At 37.8% G+C, this 18,460-nt stretch overlaps 1 protein-coding gene across 1 annotated transcript in view; it reads right to left on the bottom strand.

The window, feature by feature from the left end:
* Positions 1 to 18,460, bottom strand: part of LOC128514091 (contactin-associated protein-like 2) — a 274,243-nt gene that overhangs the window by 1,495 nt on the left and 254,288 nt on the right. The window contains exons 19-22 of the mRNA XM_053487773.1: positions 11,264 to 11,479; positions 7,654 to 7,787; positions 3,027 to 3,120; positions 483 to 713 (exon numbers count right to left, since the gene is read on the bottom strand). Of these exons, the coding sequence (XP_053343748.1) occupies positions 483 to 713; positions 3,027 to 3,120; positions 7,654 to 7,787; positions 11,264 to 11,479 (675 nt within the window). The remainder of the gene's footprint in view (positions 1 to 482; positions 714 to 3,026; positions 3,121 to 7,653; positions 7,788 to 11,263; positions 11,480 to 18,460) is intronic.

The raw sequence follows: 18,460 nt of genomic DNA, 5'->3' as shown, positions 1-18,460 counted from the left end.
TGGTTATTTGGAAAGTCCTTTTACCTGAATGGAATGGGCCAAATCCAAGCCTCAGTACCTCAAATACAATCTGCCGTATACTGTAAATAAGATCAGCTAACTTCACTAACCTTGATTTACAACATATAAAATCTTTTGAATTTCAAAGTATTTCCATGAATGTCCTATAAAAAATTATCATTAATAGCTTTAATTATAACTTTCATGCATTAAAGAAGAAATGAGTATTTAAATAAATCATATGCATTAAGGAAAGAGAAAGTTCAATTATAAATGTATATAAAGTAAATGCAATTATATAAACATTATACAAGCATCATAAACATCAACTATTAAATAAAAAAAAATGCAATTTCTGTCTCATACACATTATTTAAGCAGCATGGACAACATATAGCATATACACAAAACAACACAAATAACTGTTGCCAATTATAAATAATCGCTGGTAGTAATTCTGCCTTTGCCACTCCATCCTTTACCTCCATCCAGGTGCCAGGGGTTGGTGGTGGCTGACATTGGTGAGACGGTGTGAGGTGATGAGCCACAGTTGGACTCGACCAGTTTGCCCTGGTGTGACACTGGCAGAGAGAGGGGTGAGCGAAGAGCTGCTTTGAGAGGAGCGATGCTGTTAAACTGCACTCGGGATAAGCAGCCTACAAAGCCTGGAGTGTTATACTTCTCTATCAGCACTGGGTCAATAGGACCAGTTTCTGTACGAAGAAAAGGGAGAAATTAGAAATGCACAAGATATACACAACCTAAGGTGGAAAGGTTCTGTATATCTATACCTAATCAGCATTTTAGTGCTGGATGTACTTAGATAAGTGCATGAAGTCACCTGGAGTAAAGATGAAAGAATTAAAGACAGCAAATAAAAGGTTCTCTTTAAACCCCTAATACACTCCATTCTGTATGTTCTCTATACACACTAATTTTTATGATTTAGCAGTAATGAAACTGACTGACATGCCCTTTGTCTATCCACGAATGAAGGACAATGAACTCTATTATTTAGAGGCATTTAAATAATCATAATCATTGGGATGGTAATTGCAGTTAAATAAAAGTGAGAGTATTGAAGAGGGGAACTCTGGGATTGGGGGCAAGAGTGGATAACGTTCTATTTATTTTATTTCATTTTACTGTATGTATTTTTTTTTTTTTTTACAGAGGGGTAAAAAATATGATTTCTTTCGGAGTGTTGGGGTACTGAATATCAGCCGTCAGGCTAGTGCCCAGGATATCACAGCCATTGTAAGATTCTGTACAATGGCATAAAAAAGCATCAATTTTCCTTATGTAAAGAGACTTTCGGAACACCCTGTGATACATTGCTATATATAATGTAATACATTACATATGGGCATATTGTATTTCATTAATATCCCGCCATAATAAATGAACAATAATTCAAAAACAACTAATGATTATTTAAGGAAAAGATGCATAATGGTTGCTATGGTGAAGTGTTATTTGAGTATTTGAGTCGTTCAGTCTCAATTCCCGTCTTTGTGTGCATGAAGTTTGCATGTTCTTCCCATGCTTGGATATCTGGTTTCCTCCCACAGTCCAAAGACATGTGGATTAGGTTAATTGGCGTTCTCAAAAAAGTCTGTAGTGTATGAGTGTATGTGTGTGTGCCCTGCGTTGGATTGGTACCCTGTCCAGGGTGTACCCTGCCTCGTCTCCTGGGATAGGCTCCAGGCCCCCTATGACCCTGAATACTGGATAAAGCAGTATAAAAGAAGATGAGTGAGTGAGTGAGTGAGTGAGTAGGTTGGTTGGTTATGGAAATTTTGCAAAAATCTGTTTATAATTTTATCGTGAGAATGTGGTCATCCCGTGTAAAATCATTGAAGTGCCACAAAATGCTCCATTGACTCATGAGTTAACCAGTATTCCATCAGTCCCAGATGAATTATTAGTTTATGTTAGATATCACACTAATTATAGCTTCATGAAAGTTCTGTCCTTGGCCTTAAGGAGCACAGCATCAGTTCACTGCTGAGAAAACCAGCACACAATGCAATTATAAAAACTAGATAATGTGCAGATTCAAACAAAGCCGTTCAATTTGTAGATCCAAATTCAGCCGGTCTTTAATATTACATCCGTTTATTTGGTAAATGTATCAAAAGTCATACAAATCTAAAATCACATTTTTGCAGTTCACTATATAAATATCATGATGAAAATACAGTGGATAAATCTGTAAATTATTTTTATTAGAATTATTTTGCTTTTAAATGTAATGAAATTTGATTAATAATGTAACCTGACCTGGACCCTGGTTTATTTATCTAGTATCCAATCATCCAATCATGAGGCAGCAGCACAATGCTAGAATCATGCGGATACAACAGGTTGAGCGTTTTAGTTAATGTCCATCTTAATAGGGAAAATGTGACTTTAATGATCATGGCATCGTGGCTGGTGCCAGACAGGACGTTTTTATTTCTCTCCAATCATTAATTGTCCAGTTTCAGTGAGCTGGTGCCCACAGTAGCTCCTGTTCTTGGCTGCCGGGACTGGAATCTGAAGTTGTCTTCTGCTGTTGTAGCCAATTTGCTTTAAACTTTAATATGTTGGCATTCTAAGATAATTTTGTCTGCTTATCACAGTTGGGAAGACTGGTTATTCGAGTTACCATATTGTGGTTACTGGTTGACTAGTTCGGCCATATATTTTGATAACCTCCCTTATCAACAAGACATTTCTACTTGCTTTTCAACTGCTGATCATTTCATGTTTTATCTTTCTACACCATTTTCTCACTTATTTGTTATCACACACCAGCATGCTCTCCCTTTCCCATGACAGCTACCAACCAGTGGGAGGGAGGAATGTCATACTTATAAAGCCACACGACTGCTACACTACACATTAAAGGGAGGATACCACACTCGAAGGAGATGCTACAGTATATTATACTTGTTGTATGTAGTTTTCATTAAGACTGGCTTAAACCGGCTGTTATTCCTTGGTGAACATAGCTTCATAAACTTTATTGTGAAAACGCTTACCATAGACCTTTCCTAGGAAGAGGGTTTTGGCCAGGGTGAACTGAGTGTCAGATGTTTCTGGTAGGGTGTAGCTGACTGAGGGATAGTGATCCAACTAAAGGAAGAATAAAAAATGAGAAAATGCATCACAGAATGTCTGGTATCTCTATACTATAAGGGCCATATAATAAAAATAATTTACAATAAAATGGTGTAAACACTGAAATTGAATTTTTTTATGCAACAGCATGTTTTAAGATGTTGAAGTCTTCTCATAACTCAATATAGAATAACAAATCCACATAGTCCCCAGATACTGTAACACTTGCGATACTTGTAATACAACCGAAATTTATTTGTAATAAAGTGCTAATACTGAGTGTTAGATAATTAGTAGTGAGTAATACAGAGTAAGTACACAGTTGGTCGTACAGTACATGTCAAACTCTTCTTCTTCAACATTTTGCTGCTTATGGCTCTTCCTACTGGAGAAATACCAAACGTACACTCTGATCAAACTTCTTTATTATAGTAAATACACAGGCATTGCATATTAATAGAAGGACATGGGATAGAAAAAAAAAGGTTATGGACGACTTTCGCGCACACACACACACACACACACACACACACACACACACACACACACACACACACTAATGAAACACTACTTTGTAAAGCGTTACACCCAGTACTGGGTGTTAGTAAGTATAAAGCATGCTCAGTTGGGCTGAGATTAGGTGAATGACTCTGCCATTTAATAATAGTCATTAATAATGACTAAATCTGAGCAGAAAGTTCTATCTATCAACATTCACATCATCAATAAACAACAGTGACTGAATTACACTGCCAGCCATACATGCCCATGCTATAATACTGCCTCCAACAAGTTTAATGGTGATGTTATGCAAAATCTTCAGTTATCCACTTCGATTTTCTTCCATGATCTTTCGTGCCTTTTAAAGTTGCTGAGCTCTTCTTGCATTCATTCTTTTTAAGAACAATTACTCTGCTGCCTCCAAGCTTCTGGCTTAGCAGTTAGCACAGTTGCTTTGCACCTTCAGCTCAACCCTTGCCTCCAGTCTGTGTGGAGTTCACATGTTCTCCATGCAGCTTTATGGGTTTCCTCCAGGTCCTCTGGTTTCCCAGAGTGAAAATACATGCATTGTAGACTGACTGACATTTAAAAATTGCTTGAATGATACTGTATATGTGTGCCTGTATGTTGCCAGAGAATCGGCTCCTCAGCCACTTACTGTACAGTACCTTAACTAGTTGTATGGGGAAGATACATTGCACATCCACTACAGGCAATTTGGAAATGTCAGTTGGTCAGTTGTTGCTAACAACAAAGAAGCACATACATGCAATACAGGTAATTGATAGGTTTTCCCCCTTCATTGTGTTGACACCCCACGACCCGACTTTGGATAAGCGGTTGAGCATGATCATCAGGATTTGTGTGCATTCACCCAAAAGAGTAGTAGTGCAGTCAGGTATTTGATGCCCTGGTGTTCAGTTGGCATTAAAAGTCATCACAAAGGTGTGTTATGACATCAGGTCTCTGTGGAGACCTTTCAGTCTTTCCATACCAATGCAGGCAAATCATGTTATTATAGACCTCGCTTGATGCACTGGGGCATTTCAATGCTGGAAAAGGAGTGTTTAATTCACATCCATTGTATTAAAATCTTAATTCTACTGTATATTGTTTTGTACTTTGTTTTTACATTCATAAGTCTTGAGCCACCCCTATTTTTCATATTACATAAAATTAAATAATGTAGATTAAATTGAAGAGACACAAACAAATACTTTCTTGTGACAGGCTGCAAAATGCCTAAAGATAAAAAAAAATTTTTAACGTGACTCAGAAGAATGAGTAGTCTCGGAGAGTGATTTGTTTATTTTCTACTTAGCGCGCATGCGCAAATCACCACAAAACCTCCGTAGGTTATGTACAGGAAACAGAACTAAGCGATTCTAAGATATAAGAGGTGAGCTACTCATTCTGTTTATTATAATATGTCCTTAGCTGCATTGTAATATTTTCATTACTGGAACTATAGCCAAAATTTGTGTATGTAGACGTATTGGGGGACTTTTTATTGAAAATTTTACTTTTTTTCTGATCAAAAGAATGAAATGAACTGAATGATTTAAAAAAGGATTTGCTTATTTTGATGAATGGGATTCAAAGAACCGAGTCACTAAAATGATGTAATCTTCCCATTACTACTATTCACTGGCCTGATTATCTGTCATCATCTGCACATTTCTCACTGGCTTAAGTTAGATGGCTTTTTATGCTTAAATGATTCACAGGTCACTGTGTGGCTTAACAAACTGAAACTTGTCAGGCACAGAGAAAAAACTAAAAGAGCGAGTAAAAAATGTGCCAGAAATGCAAGCCAAAAAAAGTCCTTCAGGAAGCCTGGAGAACTATTTCTCAAGACTCTTTGGATCAAAATATGAAAAAAATGTCGTCGTCCCCCCCCCCCCCCCCCACACACACACACACCCAACCTACCCCCACCTTTTCGGTCATTTTTTAAAGTGAAAACTTGCCCTTCTTATGCAATGCAGCTTCTTTGTGCCTCAGCTCTAAAGACCCTGCTAAATGATGTCAGCTTATTCAACTTTCCTAAAGCGAGCTAATTGCCAGGCCTAAGACAGATGAGCCACAGTACGCAGCTTCAATTTCTTCAAGAGCGAGACAGTTTTAATAATTCCTGCTAATGAAACAAATAAACTTTGCCCTGGGGAACACATAGTCCAAATTTGTTGTAACATTCAAAATTACATTTTAAAATGTTATTAACTTTATTTATCCCCAAGGAAGCAACTGAACCTTATGCCAACTTGAAGCAAAACTGGTGTATTATAAAATAAAAGTAATAAAGGGCTAACGTTCCAATAGGTGCCTGCAATCAAACTAACAGATTAACAGTAAAATAACATATAACCATTTGTCATGTCATGTTTAATATACAGTGGTGTGAAAAACTATTTGCCCCCTTCCTGATTTCTTATTCTTTTGCATGTTTGTCACACTTAAATGTTTCTGCTCATCAAAAACCGTTAACTATTAGTCAAAGATAACATAACTGAACACAAAATGCAGTTTTTAAATGAAGGTTTACGTTATTAGGGGAGAAAAAAACTCCAAATCTACATGGCCCTGTGTGAAAAAGTGATTGCCCCCCTTGTTAAAAAATAACTTAACTGTGGTTTATCACACCCGAGTTCAATTTCTGTAGTCACCCCCAGGCCTGATTACTGCCACACCTGTTTCAATCAAGAAATCACTTAAATAGGAGCTACCTGACACAGAGAAGTAGACCAAAAGCACCTCAAAAGCTAGACATCATGCCAAGAAATTTAGGAACAAATGAGAACAAAAGTAATTGAGATCTATCACTCTGGTAAAGATTATAAAGCCATTTCTAAAGCTTTGGGACTCCAGTGAACCACAGTAAGAGCCATTATCCACAAATGGCAAAAACATGGAACAGTGGTGAACCTTCCCAGGAGTGGCCGGCCGACCAAAATTACCCCAAGAGCGCAGAGACAACTCATCCGAGAGGCCACAAAAGACCCCAGGACAACATCTAAAGAACTGCAGGCCTCACTTGCCTCAATTAAGGTCAGTGTTCACGACTCCACCATAAGAAAGAGACTGGGCAAAAACGGCCTGCATGGCAGATTTCCAAGGCGCAAACCACTTTTAAGCAAAAAAAACATTGAGGCTCGTCTCAATTTTGCTAAAAAACATCTCAATGATTGCCAAGACTTTTGGGAAAATACCTTGTGGAACGACGAGACAAAAGTTGAACTTTTTGGAAGGTGCGTGTCTCGTTATATCTGGCGTAAAAGTAACACAGCATTTCAGAAAAAGAACATCATACCAACAGTAAAATATGGTGGTGGTAGTGTGATGGTCTGGGGTTGTTTTACTGCTTCAGGACCTGGAAGGCTTGCTGTGATAGATGGAACCATGAATTCTACTGTCTACCAAAAAATCCTGAAGGAGAATGTCCGGCCATCTGTTCGTCAACTCAAGCTGAAGCGATCTTGGGTGCTGCAGCAGGACAATGACCCAAAACACACCAGCAAATCCACCTCTGAATGACTGAAGAAAAACAAAATGAAGACTTTGGAGTGGCCTAGTCAAAGTCCTGACCTGAATCCTATTGAGATGTTGTGGCATAACATTAAAAAGGCGGTTCATGCTAGAAAACTCTCAAATAAAGCTGAATTACAACAATTCTGCAAAGATGAGTGGGCCAAAATTCCTCCAGAGCGCTGTAAAAGACTCATTGCAAGTTATCGCAAACACTTGATTGCAGTTATTGCTGCTAAGGGTGGCCCAACCAGTTATTAGGTTCAGCGGGCAATGTAGGTTTGGATTTTTTTTCTCCCTAAATAATAAAAACCATCATTTAAAAACTGCATTTTGTGTTTACTTGTGTTATCTTTGACTAATAGTTGAATGTGTTTGATGATCAGAAACATTTTGTGTGACAAACATGCAAAAGAATAAGAAATCAGGAAGGGGGCAAATAATTTTTCACACCACTGTATATATTAAAAAAAATTAAATTATGCTTTCATTTCTTTTCATGAAAACATTATTTACTCTCACCTGGACACGTATCTCGCGCTCTATCCGAGTTAGGTTGACTTTATGTGGCTGTCCATTGGCTAAATTGCGTTGGTCAAGGTCAATGGTGAAGGGCTCATGCAGACCTGCGAGGTTATAACGCAACTGCAGGGTACCTAAAGGAGAAACAAGTGTGTTATAAGTGTAAGTGAAGATCATTGTAAAAGACAATGCAATAATAATAAAAAGCAAATACTATGAATAGTTAAACATTTTTGCATAATATGGAAAAGTAATTTCTATGTATAACATGATATATCAAGATATTTACAACAGGATTACCCACTTGGTAATGTAGGACATAAAGTCTGAGTAATAATATAACAATATCCTTCCAGGTTTTAATAAGCTGGTAAACGATTCTCAACCGAAAACCAGCTATTTTAATGGTTTCTTTGCTTGACACCCACCCATAATTTAGACTGAAATGTGACTCTTTTTTTGCCAGGTAGTTTTTGTAACTAAAATAATCAGCTAAAATAATACCAAAGCTGGTCATTAGCAGTTATAATGAAAAAGTTATGAATTTGAAATTCTTCAACCTTAAAGTACAAAATACAGTACATCATCAAGGCAAATAATAATCTGAAAGTAAGATATGTCCTGCACATGACTACACACCATTAATACCAACAGTGGTAAAATAAAGACTAGTTACATATAGAAAATTGTGTGTGGTTTGGGGGGGAGGTGTGGAACATGGGTTTTGGCACCGGCATGAGATACAGTACAGTAAATAACGTCCTTTTTTCCCATCCAGTGTGTGTGGGACCATGGCGAACAGACTTCATGACTTTATCACAGACTTCATCAGGTGCGAAAGGTCTATACTGTATGTACAAGTATTAACTTTAGATTAAGCAACATACAGATGTTATAATGTATATAATGTATATAATGTAATTTAAATCTAAAATACTCACTATACAGTACATTTGGCTGTTGGAGAAACAAAACATACACTACTCATCTGAGCCTGTTCGAAAAATATAAACATAGAGGGAGTCCAGTTTTTAAATTTTCCTGTCGAAAATGCCCAGGTCATAACTAACTTAATTCTAGCTGACAAATTATCACAAGGTGTCTTCATGCATTATTTATTAAATAGACCTTAGCTTTAAACTCCATAGCTCTGTAGTGACACTTTTCAGTGACATGTTTACTGTTTACTGTATCTTGGCGAGTTTTTTTCTCGTTTTTCTTGTGTGTGCAGAGTTTGGAGTATCTCTAATAATAAATCAATTGTATATTAAATTTGAATTAACCAACTTAAGTGTAAAAATCACCCAGGTTGTAAAAGCGAAACAGAATTCATGGAAATGTGTTATGTGGTGCGATCTGGAGAGCTGCACCACAAGGTTATAATGTTTATAAGAGCCCTAATGCAGGGTTTCTGAGGGGGTCAATAAAATAGGAGGTTGTGAGAGTGCTTATGACAGGCACGGGAAAGACCTTCCCAATTAGAGATGGCGTGGGATCTCTTAAAAGGAAACAAAAGAAAACTGAAAACAAAAACAAACAGAGTTCTGCTGTTTCAAGACACACTACTGTTTAAAAAATGTTTTTGTTCCCCTCTCCTAGATGATACTATTTGACAATGAGATTCCATACATGCCATATTAATAAAGTGTTAAATAAACAGATGATCACTGGTGGTTGCTGGAAAATTACGTAGGTGGGGCTGTGCCACATTGACTTAAACCTCTATATTAACAATTAAACCTCTATCAATTGCAGATAAAATCAGTTTTATTTATTTTAGATTATTACTCTTGAGTCAAAATAATAATAATAATAATAATAATAATGAAAAAACAAACAGCCAATGTCAGTAGGAAGGCAGCAAGGATGCTACACACTATTTAGGTTTTTTGGTTAAAATGCAAGTATGCAGATCATAACAAAACCAGCAGTAATGGCAAGTGTATATATTAATAGTCTCTTTCTCGAAATTGCCACATTTTGTTTTGCTGAGTGGCACGCTAGCTAGTGCATTCAAGTCATATTTTTTTTTATTGGAGCAAGCAACAGCGTCGTAATAAACATCTTTACAAAACTTAATGCAATCTATTATTTTGGATAATATGAGCCGGATTTTATCAACCTTTTCTTTGTGCTTCCTCACTGCAGTCCTGTGACTGTAATCCAGCTGTGTACTGATGTTCAATCTTCATTCAGCAAGCCTGACAGCATTTTCAATATCTTTGGCAGGTGCTTCATATCCTTCACTCCAGTAACTATCCATGCCCAATCTTTTCTCTTAAAAACATGATCAAGTTCATCTGAAATGTTGTAATGTTAGCCATGTTGATCATGAACCCTTCTACAGTAGATTGCTACTCCGGAGACTTTGAGCACATACAGTACGTAGAATGAAGATTCATGTAAGTGTGAGCCCTTCCAGAAGCCATACAGAATGCACTAATAAAAAAAAAAAAAAGAGGAAACTTCTATGACAGTCTGCCATTTATGAAAACTATCTGCATGATTTTTAACCAGATTAATATTGTCCTGAAAGTGGCAGGCACAGTTTTCCAAGAAACAAGTCTTGATGCTAATTTGACTGTATCCATAGAGGCAGGTAGGAGTAACTGCCGAGAACAGTGACGGCTATTGTGGTTAAAAATTCACATTGAAAAATTCTTTCTTTAACCTTTGGTGGTGCATCATGTGATCTCCCTAATAAACCCCCCCCCCCCCCCGCCCCCCCATCTTCCCATGCATGTCACCTTTAAATAGGGTTAACCAGGTTCACTTACTTGACTAATAATTACTTTCTACCATGAGAACACTTATGCAAAGGGGTTATTTTGTCCCTCTTAAAACATTATTTGTTTTTCGCTTGCAATTTTTTACTTTTTTCATTTTTGTAACAACACAAATCCCCTCTCTGGGAGTCCCTCAGTAGCGGAACTCACCACAGCAATCATGAACAAATAAAACAAATGCGTTTCTACCTTTATTTTGCACATGTTGTGATTCTGGAAATTATTCTATAAATAACTACATGAAATCTTTTACTTCCCTGTGCATGCAGATGAATGCACATTATTTAATATTCTTACAGTACAACAGGTTTATAATGCACAGCAAAATTTGAATTTATCTTCCAAATAATGTTCTATCAGCTTCCCTAATGGAATGTGCGAGCTCCATGAGACTGAATGTACAATTGCGTAAAAAAAAAAAGACACACAGCTCTAAAGTTTAAACACCCCTCAGAGCAAATAATTAATGAACCAGAACCCGCTGAAGCATGTGTTTGTTCGAGTCAATATGAGCGAGTAAGCAAGTGTGACAGACAAATGGAGAGAGACAGCAAGAGACTGTGATCTAAATTGCCATTAAACATTACTTGACTGTGCTGGCTGAATTGAGATGCTCTTTAAAGCAGCACATCAGGTTCCTGACTAAATGAATAAATACATTCTGCTGAGACACTCGGAATAAAAGTCCTTAGACTGATGCATTCAGTCACTTGCTGTTCTCCAAGTTGTAAGCACAGACAGAGTGGCAGTTTACAGTTTACACAGCTCTAAGTCTGCCTCTTGGAATATCTGCGTTTGGTTAGCATTGTTCAGTAGGGTCGTACCATTGTGCCGTAGTACCACTGCCATGTAGTCATGGCTCCTCGAGCTGACGTACAGGAGGATGCTGGGAGTGCTGGATGAGCTGAAACTAAAGGTCACGACTTCTTGGGTCAGGTTCGTCCCCGTCTGATGCAATCGGCTCAAATGCTTCCCAGACATTAACTCGGGGATCAGGTTATAGCGAACCAGAGTTCCTGCCTCGAAGAAAGCTCCCACATCTGCACAGAAACATGCATACATATTTTTTTTAAAAACTGGTAAAGTTAATGACTGGACAGCTGTGAGTCAAATTTGCAAATGCCAGCGAACACTTCTTTAACTGCCTTAGTTGTAGATTATTAAATAATTTAAATTACATGTATTTAATTATTCATTTTTTTAAAATTATTATTCATGTATTCAATTGTTTTTACATGAGAGCTCAAATATTTGCATTTCATGTTGCCAGTTTGATTAAAGGTTTAATTTGTTCAAGTTTCCTCTCCCAAACACATTATCTTTCCTCCACCAGGGGGCAGTAAGTGCATTTCAGGTTTCTTCACCATATCCAGGCCAGCTTCTCTCCATGCTTCATCAGCCACAACACTTACACCACAGCCAGGTGAACTGAGTAACATTGTTTATCAAGTTTATATGAGTAAACTGGTGACAGGATCATGGGTGTCGAAGGCTCATTATATGCCTATGGGTACCAAAGACCAGCCCATCTGGCGTGATCCAACGAAAAAGCCAATGTAGCATAAATTGGTATGATGGAAGGAACCAGAACGCCCAGTGCAAGAGTTCAAGGTTGTTGATCTGGCCTCTAAACTCCCCAGATCCCAATCCAACTGAGCACCCATGGAATGTGCCGGATAAACTAATCTGACGCATGAATGCCCAACCCTACAAGCCACAGCACACGAAGGATCTGCCACTAACATCCTGGTGCCAGACGGCTTTTAAAAGATGCCAGCTTGCTATGATACTGAGAAAGCACAAAACCCTGAACATTTCTCCTGTACAGAAAAGTACAGAAAATTGGACCCTTGGCACTAACATAGGAATTACATAATAAACATCTCCAAAAAACTTCATCTTATAAATAATTATGCAATAAAAAAAAATCTATTTTTATGGAACTCCTTGTGAATTAGCTGTTAATGTTGTAGTGAAAAGATTACAAATGATAAAATAGAATGATATTAGGATGAGTGCCTTAATATAAACCTATTTTGTATAGATTTCGATTGCTGACACTATTTTCAGAGCTGCCATTACAGAAAATTAATAAACACCTACTGACCCATGCAGATTTAAGAATTTAACAATGTTATGGATATCACATTTGATGGTCCCATGCAAATAAGTAATTGTTGTGCCAATAAGATAATGAGCCACGCCCTGGTAGCGAACAGCAGAGCTGTGCAACAAGCTGGGGGAGGGTATCTTCTTATATGAGGTCACAGTGGGGAAAAATCGAATTGTCCTGCTTCGAATATGCCTCTGCCAATACAAGACATTCTTTTGTTGGTACTGCGCATCTAAATCTCTCGTATCTAAATATCTAAAAACAACTTGAAAGTAAATGTTAAAAAATATGTCCCTCTTAATATCCCCTGTAAGATCGTGAGGTTTAATGCGCTTATATTATGTGCCCCGTTGTGATATGAATTTCTGAGAAGCAATAGAAACATTTTTCATTCGTGCCCTCTCAAGAAGCAGTAAACACTGCACTTAGTCTTATTGACTGTTCCAGATGATAATGAGAGACAATTTGGCCCATGTGGATTGGTTTATAACCTTAATAATCAAACGTACATGTGAATGTCATGGAGGGCGCAATAAAAGCGATGCAAGGCAGGAAGTGGTGCAGGTGAGCTGGAACCGAGGGAGCCGTGGGAAATCAAGAACGGTAATGTGGTAAATTTGCACAAGGGAGACCCCTCCAGATAAACATTTGTGACTTTGCGAAACCTACTGTACACTCTCTGTCTCTTACGTGCTAAAAGGAGAAGAGAGCAAGAGATATTTTTTTCCAATTACAGTATAATTGATTTGTGCAGAGAATCAGACCTCATAGCAGAGTCGCTCAAACAGGAACAGAAGTGATTAGGAAGGAAAAAAACAATTACCGACACTCACGAATAAATATTCACACGACTCTTGGGGCTGTAAAATGCATTATGAATGTGTTGTAAAAATACAGTACATTTATGGACCTCAGCAGGCATAAATTACATTTCTCATAAATTTGACTCATTCGTTTATTCACTCACTCACTCTCAATTGTCTATACCACTTTATCCTGTATTCAGGGTCATGGGGGCCTATAGCCCATCCCAGGAGGCTTAGGGCATGAGGTGGAGTACACCCTGGACAGGGTGCCAATCCATCGCAGGGCACACACACATACACACAAGCACAAACACAGTATGGGCAATTTTGGGAACTGAGCCTGGCCGGAAATCGAACCCGGACACGGGAGGTGCAAGGCGACAATGCTAACCACTACACCACCTACATAACCACTACACGCCCTTTGTTTATTTATTTTGGGGAAATAAAACAAAACACAATAGAATAAAGTTTTTTTGAGAGACCTACTGTATGAGACTTGCTTGAGAGACAAAAATCAATGTGCTAAAAAGCAACAGTGCCCAACTACTGTACCATTGCTTTCTGTGAGAAGATGTTTAGCACTGGATCACTGGCAAAAAATTTCAGTTGGCAAATATTCAGTGTTTTGTCCATAGTGGAACGTTATAACTGCATTCAATTAACTAACAGAAAAAATAAAAACAATAAATGTAGGTTAGTTAACCTCCCTACCGTGTGCACACAAATATTTTGTGCTGCATTAAATAAATGCAGGTGGATTGAGTCCCCAGCAGTTTAGGACCTCTAGTAATCATACTAAAAAAGCGACGGTAAGGCTGAAAGAATCCATTACTGCTTCTACTCCTGATGCTGGACAGATGGAGCTCGGGCAAAAATCGAAAAGTGCATTGACTGCAATTACAATCTGTTGATGAGTGATGCTGACAGGACAACAGCACAGAGCTGGAATAGAGAACTGAAATAAAGGGAAGGTACATGGCATTTGATAAAAAGCATTGTCACATCGTTTGTTTGCCTGTGCTACTTTAAAAAGTATTAATAACTGAATATACTGTCAGAAATACAGCGCATCCGGAAAGGATTCACAGCGCATCACATTTTGTTATGTCACAGCCTTATTCTAAAATGGATTAAACTACACAAAACACCGCATAATGACAGATTTTTGCAAATTTATAAATAAAAAAAATTAGTGCTGTCAAAATTAGTGCGTTAACGCATGCGATTAATTTTAAATATTTAACGCATTAAAAAAATTTAACGCAATTAACGTGGTTGCAGTTTTTTTTTTTTTCCTGTTGTGGCCGACGTGTGTTCAACGTGCAAAGAAGTATGGATAAGACCAAGGAAGGACTTTTAGACGGAAAGTTTCAGTATAAAACTCTGCCGGATGGTTCTGTGGATAAAACAAAAGTAATCTGTACATTTTGCAAAGCCGAATTTAAATACCACAGAAGTAATTCGTCTTTGACATATCACTTAAAAGCAAAACACCCCACCGAAACAATCTCTACAGGGCCTCGCCAATGTAAATTGCATTGATTGTTTTGAAATTCAAATGACACAAATGGCACATACCTGTGTTTTTATTTCTGTAATAAATATGGCTTTCAAGCCAACAGTTAATTTGGAGAATATTGATGGTTTATTGCAGGTATGTTGTTTACATGAGAAAATCTGTGTTACAAGTTAAACAAAAATTCCAATAAACAATCAAATTTGAATTTAAATAGTTTTATTGTCTTGAGTTTACATTAATTATTTACATTTACATATCCAAAAAGTTTCAGTCTTTTAATTGTGATTAATCGTGATTAATTGCAAAAAATTGTGCGATTAATTAGTTAATTTTTTTTAATCGATTGACAGCACTAAAAAAAATTGAAAAAGCACATGTACACAAGTATTCACAGCGTTTGCCATTAAGCTTAAAATTGACCTCAGGCGCATCCTGTTTCCCCTGATCATCCTTGAGATGTTTCTGCTGCTTAATTGGAAGTTCACTTGTGGTAAATTCAGTTGATTGGACATGATTTGGAAAGGCACACATGTCTATATAAGGTCCCACAGTTAACAGTTCATGTCAGAGCACAAACCAAGCATGAAGTCGAAGGAACTGTCTGTAGATCTCCGAGACAGGATAGTCTCGAGGCACAAATCTGGGGAAGGTTACAGAAAATCTTTTGCTGCTTTGAAGGTCCCAATGAGCACAGTGGCCTCGGGAACTTTTTTCTTATTCTCATTACGGGGTGTTGTGTGTAAAATTCTGAGAAAAAAATTAATTAAATCCATTTTAGAATAAGGCTGTGACATAACAAAATGTGGAAAAAGTGATGCGCTGTGAATACTCTCCGGATGCGCTGTATGTGGGCTGTATTGAAAGTAATGCAAAAGTAGGCATAACTTTTTTTAATTAACTGACATAGGTCGTTCAAACTCTGTCTATTTATTAAATCTTCTTCCAGAAGGCTACTGAATGTTGGGAGGACACCACTGACAAGAACAATGTGCACAGATGGATGAAGAAGTTTTATAAAACCAGCAATAAAGGCAAACCACACAGTGGGACACCATCAACTGTGACACGAAAGTCAGATCTAAACTTTTTCCCACTTTCGCATTACTTTTGGTATAGCCGTTGTATATTTACAACACAGTGGTGTTGAATTTCTTAAATTTTGTTGGTGTTGATTCATTTTCTATAATACAACCCAACAATGATGATACATTATGCTTCTAATTAGATTATCACATTAGCTACAGCTAAGTACCTAAGCAGGTACATGGATACTCCATATCAGGCATCACTAAATGGCGGGCGCGCGATCCGGATCCAGGCTGAATGACAGTTTTATCTGGACCCTGATGTTTTTCTGATAAATGTGAACAATTAATGTACTAGTAATCTAGCGTTTTTTTCCCTTGGGGTAGGCGCGGCCATGCGCATCACTGAACAGACCCAATCAACAAGATAGTTTACCGTGTATGGACAGAGTGTGCAGAAGATACAGAAACGATAGCGCGACACAGCATTGCTTACTCCAAGAAAAAAATAGAGACCTTCAAAGATGAATGGACAGATCAAAATGTTTATTCTTTCTGTGGGACGTTTGAAACAACTTCGTCTCATATGTTCTGAAACTGTGCCGATAATAAAACGCAGTCATGTAAAGCACCACTATGAGACAAAATATGGGTCGTTAGAGCAAACATATCCGCAGTGGATCCGCATGTAAAATGCCTGACCTGAGAGCCTGGTGTGTCAGCGCAAGCAGAGTCCTTTCACATTCATTTACAGACCAGCGGCGTGCAAATAAAAATTCACTAAAGACTGATTAAAGATTGTTGTTTCTATTCTGTACAATGTTTAACATAGTGAAACATGACACATTAAATATTCTTGAAATGTTATGGAAATTGCAAACTTGCAATTTGGACCTTGGCTCAGGCCGGACCTTCTATGTAATCAAAATACAATAAAAAGACTAATGTAGAAACTAACTAACTAACTAAATAAAATAAATGAGCGCAGTGGTAAAGCGATCGCCCTATTATCCGGGGTCGCTGGTTCGATACTCCGGTGATGCTGTAGCCTCTCACAGCTGAGGAACTAGAGAGAGCAAATCGGCCGAGCTCTCTCAGCGGGGTGGGATGGGAGGCACTTAGTGCTCTGACATTAATTACGGCTCTACAGCCAATCAGGGGCGTCTGTGAGCTCATGCAAGCGGAAGTCCTCCAAGTGTGTTACGCTGCCCCCACCGGTGCGTGAGTGAGCAGGTTGAAAAGATGTGGTCACGTGGTTCGTTAAAACACGTGATAGTCTGCGACCCTCCTGACTGAGTGGTAGTCGCAGCCTTAATGCGGCGCCACCTAGTGACGGGAAGAAAATGGGGGAAAAAAATCCAAGAAAAAAAAAAAGAAAATGTCCTTGTCTTAAAAGAGGATAATCATTAATATGGTGAACGATATGAATTACTAAGCAGGCCTCCTGGGCACAGGAATAAGAGCGCAAGTCAGGGGGGCCCAAATCCTCTGGGTCAGAACAGGTCATAATTCTCCCTGAACAAAAAGATCTAACATTTCAGAAACCATCACCATCAAAGTGAGCGTTTATCACTTTAGTCTTCTAAAGTGTGGGCGCAGAATCCTCTGCTACTGTACCTACAGTATGGTGTTTAATATTGACCCTGCAACTCTGGGCACAGAGAAAAATGCACAAAACAACAGCTATATTAGAAGCCTGAAGGTCTCTGAAAAGGCCAGAGGGAAATATACGAGGACCCTGTTTCAAAATAAAAAATAAAAAATACAAGTAACAGTTACCAAAATGCTTTTCTGAGGAAGTTTAAAGCCAAATTAAAGCATTTTTAATTGGTTTTATTATTTCTTATTAGACAGAAAAGAACTGCAAAATGAATGTGTTTTAGACGTGAGAGACTTTATCAAATGCAGCACACAATGCGGCGTTGCTTTTTATAGAACAAAGATGTGCACATTTTGTACAGTAATGATTATTGTACTATTGTGAAAATTCCGTAGACAAGTAGATACTGCAGGCTCATTTTGTAAAGGTCCGCAGGGCCAAAGGAAATGGGTCGCAAGTACGTTTTTCATTGATAGACCCCATAGACACATGCTATTTAATGAATGTACTTGACAATGGGGAGTAAATGGGGAACATTTGGGCCTTTTGTGGGTTTATGTCCATTGTCTCATATTCCTATCTGAGCTAACTAAAAGGAGATATTTAACATTCATAGTGTAAGTGCTTTGTAGTTTTTCTGTGATGATAAAGTCTTCAGGACAGGGAAGATTACACTTTTCAGTTTCTTGGTAACAAGACAAGCTGTGCTTTTTTGTGATAATGAATTCACGAGAGAGAGAGAGAGAGAGAGAGAGAGAGAGAGAGAGAGAGAGAGAGAAATGAGTTTCTCCAAACAACTGTTTATAGGTAAAATATGATAAGAGTAACTAACTTGTTTACACAACATTAAATATGAAAAGAAACAATTTTCCTTCAATTATTAAAAATACAGAAAAAATACAGGAAATAATATAAGAATAAAAAAAATGCACGGTTGTTGATAAATAATTATATT

The sequence above is a fragment of the Clarias gariepinus genome, chromosome 26, assembly GCF_024256425.1.
Source record: "Clarias gariepinus isolate MV-2021 ecotype Netherlands chromosome 26, CGAR_prim_01v2, whole genome shotgun sequence".
Classification (NCBI taxonomy): Eukaryota; Metazoa; Chordata; class Actinopteri; order Siluriformes; family Clariidae; genus Clarias; species Clarias gariepinus.
Note: the sequence above shows the minus strand (reverse complement) of the source record. Positions and strands in the feature narration are given on the sequence as shown.